The sequence below is a fragment of the Populus nigra genome, chromosome 1 (genome assembly GCF_951802175.1).
Source record: "Populus nigra chromosome 1, ddPopNigr1.1, whole genome shotgun sequence".
Lineage (NCBI taxonomy): Eukaryota > Viridiplantae > Streptophyta > Magnoliopsida > Malpighiales > Salicaceae > Populus > Populus nigra.
In genome coordinates, this window is record NC_084852.1 from 42,952,174 (window position 1) to 42,961,618 (window position 9,445).

Genomic DNA, 9,445 nt, shown 5'->3' on the forward strand with positions numbered 1-9,445 from the left:
GAGATTGCTTGGATGTCAAGCAGTGATGAGTCTAGAACGCTGTGGAAGGAATTGGATAAGCGACTCAGTGGAGGGCTATATTATCATGTTTTTTATTTTTTTATATGATTATAAAAAAAATATTTATTTTTCAATTTCAGTTTTCTTTGATATTTTAATCTGTAAAATTTAATTATTATTTGTTCTGTTTTGAATTCTTTTTTCAATTGAAATCATTTACATTTGATTTCATTTATTTTTTATATTAAATTTTATTTTTATTTTTTTAATTGTTATTTATTTTATTTTATATTTTTCTTTTATTGAAACATTCTTATTAAATTTCAACACCCCATGTTTTGCTAATCGAGATTTCATTCATGAAAATATGGTTTTATGTTTGTTTTTTATGAAATAATTTCAATCTTAAAATCTGTGAGTTTTAAAGGTTAGCTTAAGTTAACCTAAGTTTTTTTAAGTTTTTTTTTTATAATTTATGCCTTTTTAATATTAAGATTATTTTTATATATAAAGTATTTTAATTTTATATATCAGGTTACGATACGAGAGTTTAGGAAGCTAAGCCGGAAACTAAATCTTGATTTTCTTTTGTTTTATAAAAACACTACCGGTATTTGAACAATTTTTTTTAATAATAGAAAATATTTAGTCTAATCGGCGGAGAGATGCGCACCACCAATCCAGTGTTGCCTTCTGGCTCTCATGTCCTTTTCTTTTACTAGAAAATTGTTGGAAGAGCAGTTTTGTGGGGCAACATTCCTTTATCCAAATCATAGCTTCAAAGACTGGCCGACAATTTAACACCGCAAATCCAGATATCAACATTTGGACTCAAAGATCCTCCAAATTCTTTGATGACTGTGACTAGACCCCATGTAAAGGAGATAAAAAGTTGTATAATGTAGCCGTTGTTAGTGCTCTTTCGAATTTATTTTATCTCCCACATACCTTAGATTTTTATTATTTATTAAAAAAAAAAATATAAGTCACCTAAATTTACTCTTCTTACAAAGAGATGGTAAATATTGCAATTTTTTATTAATTTAATTTTTTCTTACATAGATATGGTAAATATTTATTGCGTGTTGGAGACAATGAAGTGATTTATTGTCAGTGAACTTTCTCTTTTTTTCTCTTCTCTCTTAAAATTACATGTTGATCCTTTTTGTTGTTGATATTTCAACTCTAGTTCTATTCTTTTGATTTTTATTCTTGCTTCTTTGTAAAAGTTTTATTTGTTTTCAATTTCGTTAATCAATTCCAATTTGACATATTTTTTTTTAATTTGGTACTTATTCTTTTGATTTTTTATTTTTTTTTATTTGGTCCTTTTGTAAAAGTTTTATTGGTTTTTAATTTCACCATTCAATCCAATTTATAGTGTATTATTTTTTACCAATTTGATCCTCATTTTTTTTTCCGTTATTAAAGTTATTTTTATTTTCAATTTAATCCTCTAATTGAAAATTTGTAGTTGCCCTCTCGTTTATTTTTTATTTTAATTTTCACCCTCATTTTTTTAATTGTATTTTTTATTTTAGATTCTTTTGTGTAATTGTTTTTTTCTCGATTTCACCCTTAAGCGTTTGATTTGTTAGGGATTGAGTTTTGTAATTTTTTCATATGATGCTTTTGATCTAATGACCCGAGTCATGAGTTTGAAAAGTTCACACGAATTGATATATTTTTTTAAATGGGTTTTGTGTTTGTCTTCATATTTTTCCTATCAAATTATCCCAATCTCATGACCTGAATCGCAGATTTGATGGGATTACCTGATTTTGCTCGATCCTAATTATTGAGGTTAGAGGTTTGTCATGTTAATTGAGGTTCACCTGGGTTGATGTTTTTAGGTTCTTTTTAGGTCTCATTTCATCCTTTTATATTTAACGGGCCGAGAATTGAGCTATATCATTTATCCCTTGCTGGGAAAATATATTTTTTTATCCAAGATTATTGTGATCACTTTTTTTTATTATAAAAAACATAGTCCATCTATTGTTGTTGCCTTTTTTTTAATTGCCTAATTAAAATAAAACCAACTTATTTAATCCAGTTAGATCTATAACCGAGTTGTGGATTTTTATTCCTTTTTTAAAACCTGTTTGCAGCACCTGAATATCATTTAACGCAAAAGAATATCAAGCCCTGCGATGTAGCGTGATCCAGACCTAGTTAAAAACTAAAATGTTTTGTAAGTTTAGATAATAATCTCTATTTTGTAAGTTAGATATTCCAAAATATATTATTTAAGAAACTATTTATTGTAAAATGCAAAATTTGAACTAATTAAAGGTAGAATAAAATTCTTGACATATATTTTTTTATATAGTATTTTTCTCATTGCTATTATTTTTAAGGGAATATAAAAGAATAATTATTTTAGAATTTAAAATTATAAATTAATTAAGATACATATCTATTATTATCATGATGTACTACAAACTAAAAAAGCTAGGGTACCATGACTCATCTCTTTTTGAATGAGTAGTGAAGGAGGTCCTGTTTTTTTCTTCTCTTTTTTTTTTCTATTTCATCATTCAACATTGCATTTGTATTGACTTTTTTTTTTTTTTTTTTAATTTCACCCTTTAGCATGTGGTTGATTTTGAATTAGTCTTTATGATTTGTTTTGGTTTATTTTATATGAGTATATCATAAGTTCAAACAAACATCCTGATATTTGATTTATTATCAATTTTACGAGCTTCTATTTATATTATTGTATAATTAAGTAAAAAAATATTTTATAAAATAAAGTTATTAAATCCAGTGGAGTCTATGACCTAGGTAATGGGTTTGACGAGTTAAGCCGTGAAATTCGAGTCGATCTAATATGTTTTCGTCTTAATATTCAAAATAAAAAGTATGTCTTGATTTTATTTTAGAAGTCAAACCATATTTTTTACTGGTTGTTTCGTGTTGTTTTTAGATTTATCAAGTCAACTAGATAACCTTAGGGCAACTTCCACGCAATTTTATTTTAAACTTGGTCTCGGAAATGAGACGAGTTGGTAGGTTTCAAGGTTTATCCAGCTTAAGAACAATATCAAGTAATTCTCTATGACATGGATTTTTTGTTGATGTTTTAAAAAGGGAAAAAAAACTTAGTTCAACCTATCAAACCCGCGGTTCAGGTTATAAATCTGAGATAATCTCATAAAAAAACTATGAAATTCAATTTCTAATAAACCTAATATTAAAAGATAAAATTAAAATTAAAAAAATCTAGATTAAAAGGAAAAAACACTATTCAACTGAATAGTGTTCTCTAAAGACAGTAGAGTAAGCACCCTTTTTTTTGTTTTTTTTTAATGTTAATATAAAATAATAGAGTGGAAATGTAAAATAATAATATTAACAGCATCTTAAAAAAATAGAACAATAATAAATAATAATAATTGTTGTGAATACCAATACTTCAATTTAATCTTAGTAGCAATAAAAATAGTTTAGAATAAGTACTACATGTGAATGTTGGTACAAGAACTCGTTTGTTTTTGTGTTTTAAAAGTTTTTTTTTAAATTAAATTTATTTATTTTTACTTTAAATTATTTTTTTGATATTTTTAATTTATTTTAACATGTTAATATAAAAAATAAAATTAAAAAAAATATTATTTTAATATATTTTTAAATAAAAAATATTTTAATAGCTCGGTGCACGGATTTGTGAATTTGTTCAATCTACCTCGAAGAATTCCCGGGAAACCTTGGAAAGGTCATTGAAAGAAGTGATTATCCAGCTTTGGATGTATTTATGTGCACTGCAGATCCATGCAAGGAGCAACCAATGAGTGTAGTCAACACAGCCTTGTCAGTTTTGGCTTCTGATTATCCTTTGTGTCGGATGATGGACGCTCAGCAGCATTGATTCCTTTTGCTCTCATGGAGGCTGCTAAGTTCGCTAGTCATTAATTGGCTACCATTTTGCAGAAGGAACAGCATAGTAGAGAGATGCCTCAAGGCATACTTTCAATCAAATCACACTTCCTCCTCTGAGATTGAGACTGTTAAGGTACATTATACTTACATTAAACTCTATTGTTATGTTCCAATTTTTAAGATTTTCTATTTTTTTCCTCATCAGTCGAGTCTTGTTCCTACCAGTCTTCTTTCTTTACATGACTCAAAAGTTTACCTTAATTACAGCTTCAACAATATTTTTCAAGAGAAGAAAGTTTGGTGAACTGGCGAAGGACCCGATCATGGGGCCATGAATTAAGAGAGGCAAGAGCGCTCGGGTTCGTGACTCTTGTTTGTAATTGAAAATGACACATGAAGTAGACTAGCTGTACTCCACACTAATATTGTGGCATTAATCACGAGCAGGTTTTGTAAGAAAATGGCATGGATAAAGATGTCACCGGCCGTTTTATGCCCAGCCTTGCATATGTCTCCAGAGAGAAAAGCAAGGCCTCAAACCACCACTCCGAAGCAGGTGCCCAAAACGTCCTGGTGAGAAAGCTACCCCATTATGTTGTTGAACTTGAACCACGCATTGTTCATTGTGATTGTTTTTTCCTTTGCACGTAATTTTGCTTGTATTTTGAAGCTTCGAGTATCGGCTGCCATGACCAATGCACCGATGATCTTGACCAATGTCCCGGCAACGCCTCTTCGGGCACTATCTTACTATTCGGGTCCTAAAATCCGGCCCAAATATGGGTTCGTTCAATTTCCTCAACGTTTTCAAAGAATCAACAAAAATGACATCTGTTTTTTTGATGGATAAGTAGGTCCCTCTTATCTAGGAACCGGGAGCTTCTTTTTCTCGCCAAGTATTCTGTGGAGGCCCATCGAAATTTGAGTCACCGGAAATTCCTGAATTAAACCCAAACCATGTTGTAGACAAGTCCATACGGTCCTCGGATATTTTAGCACTGGCACACCATCCATCAGGTTGCAATTATGAGAAGCAAACAAGTTGGGGTTATAAGGCAAGTATAATAAACGTCCCAAATTTTAAAGTTTTCCATGCTAGACAGATAGCCATTGACATTAACTGCGTTTCATTCTGAAACTTTCAGATAGGATATAGATATGGATCCTTGGTTGAAGACTATTTTACTGGATCGCGGTTACATTCTGAGGGTTGGAGGTCCATATTTTGCAATCCTGGGGGATGCACCCGCTTCCTAGCTGGTTCAGCAAAAACGGTGGACTGCTGGTGTTCTTGAGGTGGCCTTCTTAAAATGCAGCCCATTAACCTTCGGCTTCAGGGCTATGGGGCCTCTTGCAGGCCTCGGTTACTCAATGTATGCATTTTATCCCATTTACTCAATTAGAAGGTTAAGTTCGAACATCTTACAGACTAGCTATTCTCAACAAATTCATACCTAAGACTAGGAATGAAGTTTACCATTTTCAAGACTTTAAAGAATATCACTAAATTTAAACGAACACCAAAATGTTAAAAATCTTTTAAAAAGCTCAAAGTGTAGTTTTTTCTTTTAAAATCTTATCATTACCATGAGAAAGTGAAAGTTTGTTTATTTATCTAGAGTTTCTGATCAGACAATTATTGCGGTGTTGATTGGAGAAGAAAAAGGTGTACAACATTCAATCTACTATTCTATTAAAACTCTTCAAAATATAGATCAAGGTACTCGAGAGTGGAGAAAATGGTCTTAGCTCTGGTATATGCTAGTAGAAAGCTAAAGCTATACTTCCAAGCTCATCAAATTATAGTGTTAATAGATCAATTTTTATGATAGATTCTTCATAAACAGGACATGTCTGGATGGCTAGTGAGGTGGGCAATTAAGTTTGGAGACTATGGACTAAAATGATTTTGAGGAATGATAAAGGAAAGTTGCCTGCCAAGACTAAAATTATTTCAACAATTGTGGCATTGTCCTTTTGTGTAGCAGCTTCTTCCATTTTCAAGTACGAAAATTCTGAGTTCTGTATTAACATTCCTCAATGAGTCTACACTTTTTCTAATTATGCTCGGGTAAAGTGTGCTTTGGTCTTGTTTTATCTGCAATGCATTGTGCTCTAATAAACACTTGGTTTTAAAAGAAGAAGATCAAGATGATGCCACCACAAGATTTAACCATATTTTCGGGGCACAAATGCTCATCTTCAGCATGCTTTTCTTGTAATTTCTTCATTTACTGACATGAGAGGAGCTAAATTCGGATTTCGCTACAAGGCTGACCTTACCTTATCAGTGATTCGCTGACGCTACTAGCTAGTGACCGGCCTTCTATCCAACCCCTTCCAAGAAATTTTCGAAACAGAATTACGCAGCTAGCTGAAAGAAAGCGCATGCTTATTGGCACGCGGGAGTTCACACGTGTGTTTGCCATTTGGTGTCCGCCTTGAGAGCTTTTGCCTATCTACTTATTTCAACTTCATGTGGAGGCAAAATTTCTCTTCTTGGACTGTGTGTTCGAATATGAAGAATGACAGATTCTCCATTTGTAGAACCCCTTCCACTCTCCATGGAAATAGACAACTCAGGCAAGCTGGAAGAGTCCCTCAATTGTGTTGTCACACTTGCTGGTCCTTCCATAGGTATCACAAACTGTTCTGTTGATCCAGCACCAACATCTTCTTGTTGTTGCGGTTCTGATGTCATGTTCTGAGGATGGTGAGAGTTCGCGCTAGATTGCGGCAGTATCATAGGTCCCCTAGATTGTAGCGGACTAGTACAAAATTTGGTGGTGGGGAAAATGACATAACATCTACAAAGTGGACAAGTTGAGTTCGAGTGTAGCCAATGACGTATGCAGTCGATGTGAAACACATGCTTGCATGATGGGATTTGGAAAACTTTCTCTTCGATCTCGAATTCGCCCAAGCAAACACAGCACCTGCAACCAAAATGTTTCAAAATTCCATCAGGGTCAGCTGAAAGGAAGCCTTCGCCTTTTCTTTTTAAATATTCTAGATCGATGCCATTCCTAATATCATGTTCCCTGTTTTTCTGTTGCCATCAAAACTATACTTTGTACAAACTTCCAGCCATGGTTTGCCACTTTGCTTTCCAGAAAGTAGTGGATGTAACTAAAGATTCTTTGGTGCATTTGAAATAGGACAGAAACTTAACAGTTTTAGTGGTCTCAACTTACAAAGTATAGACAAGAAGCATCAGCTGAAATTCTGATATTTTTGATAAAATTTTGGAACTCGATACCATGGCATTTTTCTTGATTAAGGCTTATTAATTATTACAGAGGGTCTGGTCTAAATATTTGCTAGCCATTCTTTAGCTAAAGAGAATATCTAATCAGAGTCTTCAATTTCAGAGTCGGGTAAAAGTTTGATAGAATTGTGCAATTTACATCAAAATAATAGAAGCCAGGGAACCCAAAAAGGACTGAAAAGATAGCACTAAAACTAGACCTATAAGCGAATAAGAACTCAAAGAAAAGTCGTTAGGCTCCAATAGCTAAAAACTCTTGTACATGGCATAACATTACATATTTTCTTATCTTTTTCAATAGCTTTAGTGATTGGCTTTTTAGAATCTCAAGAGTACTGTTTGCAACATTATTTCATACATGCTTTTCCACCTCCATACATGTCAATTTTCACACAGATTTTACTTGTTCACCGTAATCTTATTAAACAACATTAAGAGACACTGCTGCTGCCTAGCCTATAAAGGATGGTTCATAGGGATTACTGTTTTACAAGATAATTCTGCATGACTTTATGGAGATGTAAATACTAAATAGTGTGGCCTTATCTAAAGCCTTTTTTCTTCATGTTTACAGTTCAGAGAAACTTTATTGCAGGTCAATTTCAATCTTCCATTTTTTCAGTGAATTGGCCTTGTCAGCCATATGATCATTACTGCAATATACCACTAACTTGAGCATATGTTGTAGGGCAGGATAAATACTAGCCCACATCACACGACCATATGTAGCACATTTCCATCAAAGTTGTCTTAATCTTAAATGGAAATTGAGTAGTGTGACAAACTTACTGAGAATCCTTTGTCATTAATTCTTCATCAAATAAGACAGTTGGTAGCTCGTCTTTAAACTCTTCCTTCAGACCAATCTGACAAATCTAAAGATATAATCATTGGAAACAAGAAAAAGAATTAGAAAAATATTAAGATGATGGCTGAAGTGCTGAACAGCAAACCATGATACCATAGTATACAACTCAATCTCGAAAGCACAACATAAAAGAAAGAAATGCTCTTTTGCATGCATTTGGTGGATGCGAGAGAGACATGGAGAGAGGTCTTACAGAGGAGGCGTGGTATGGAGTAGCATGATTGGAACTTCCTGGAATTATATGTAGAGGAGATGAAATTGAGGAAGCCCTTCTCTTGAGGTAGAACAAGTAAAACAACAGAAAAAGAATGATAGAGAAGAGAATAGGAATTGAAAATATGAAAGCCTGGTAAAGTTTAAGTTGAAGTTGTTGAGGGTAAAGATGGGGAGGGGCTGGAGCTTGAGGGATGCCCATCAGTCTCCAAAGATTCAAAAAGGACTGGATGTGGAAACAAATGACCAGTACTCAGAGTTGAAGAGGTTGTATAGAAGAGTACAAATGCCTTGCTGAATGTATTTATGGAGAGAGGCTAAGGTAGTTAAGGATTGGTATGAGATTGGGAAAAGAATACATTAATAAAGCAACCTTTCTTAAAAAAGAGAAAAGAAATAGAAGCCAGCAAATTAGAGCTTTTGAGATCAAATTTAGATGATGGTAGTCTATATTCTCACTTTTTCAATGATGGGACGAGCCCCATGTCCCACTAAAACATGAGTCCTCACACTTAGCACTTAAGACTGGTTTGTCTTCATTCTTCAAGCATGGACCCAAAACACTATTATGAGTTCTAAAATGCCTAGACTATCTGACCTCTTGACAAAGAGAAGGTAAAAGTGATTGGTTTAGTAAGTTTGTTTGGTTTGGTTAGCTAAGGCTATCACTAACCACCCCACAAGAAAGCGTACTTGCAAAAGATGGCTGTGGCAGTTGGTGGTTTATTGCAAATCTTGCTTAAGGAGGACATTCAGAAGGGTGTTTCCTAAGATGTCAAGGCAGAGCCTGATTCATGGTTGGCAGGTTACTGGCCTAACAACCTTCAAATAAATAGAAAACAACATAATCGGGTTTGCAAGGTGGGTTTGTTTAACTGAGCTTCACGTTCCTCCCATACGGCTAAATTTAGGAGACCACCAGCACACTAGTATAATCAGGCCTGTATGCCTCCCACTTGACATGACGATTTGTTATTGTAGATGTTAACCTAACCTTGCAGTTGCTTTTTATTTGTTAAGACATCATCAAACCCTCCGAAAAAGATTTTTCTGTTAAGATTTTTTTGTCCAGATACGTATTTCCTTTGGTAAAAGATGAATACTTCTTTCAGGTGGTTGATCCAGCTGGTTAAATATAAATATCTTACTTTAGATGTTTTTCTCATATGTGAATTATTATTTTAATGTATTTCACGTTTATTTTATGATCC

At 33.3% G+C, this 9,445-nt stretch overlaps 1 protein-coding gene and 1 pseudogene across 1 annotated transcript; one reads left to right on the forward strand and one right to left on the reverse strand.

The window, feature by feature from the left end:
• The first annotated feature begins 4,286 nt into the window (after nt 1-4,286).
• LOC133697833 (cellulose synthase-like protein G3) lies at nt 4,287-5,953 on the forward strand (annotated as a pseudogene).
• LOC133697825 (probable E3 ubiquitin-protein ligase RHA4A) lies at nt 5,883-9,040 on the reverse strand. The gene is made up of 3 exons (XM_062120632.1): nt 8,215-9,040; nt 7,943-8,028; nt 5,883-6,821 (listed from the first exon to the last, which is right to left on the reverse strand). Exons 1-3 carry the CDS (start codon nt 8,434-8,436, stop codon nt 6,341-6,343), a joined length of 789 nt encoding a protein of 262 aa, XP_061976616.1. The 5' UTR covers nt 8,437-9,040; the 3' UTR covers nt 5,883-6,340.
• Nucleotides 9,041-9,445: the final 405 nt, after the last annotated feature.

Coding starts and splice junctions, on each gene's coding strand:
- LOC133697825 (XM_062120632.1), bottom strand. CDS start 8,436: ATGGGCATCCCTCAAGCTCCAGCCCCTCCCCATCTTTACCCTCAACAA. Junction 8,029..8,214: donor CTCCATACCACGCCTCCTCT/GTAAGACCTCTC, acceptor TTATATCTTTAG/ATTTGTCAGATTGGTCTGAA. Junction 6,822..7,942: donor TTAATGACAAAGGATTCTCA/GTAAGTTTGTCA, acceptor TTTTGGTTGCAG/GTGCTGTGTTTGCTTGGGCG.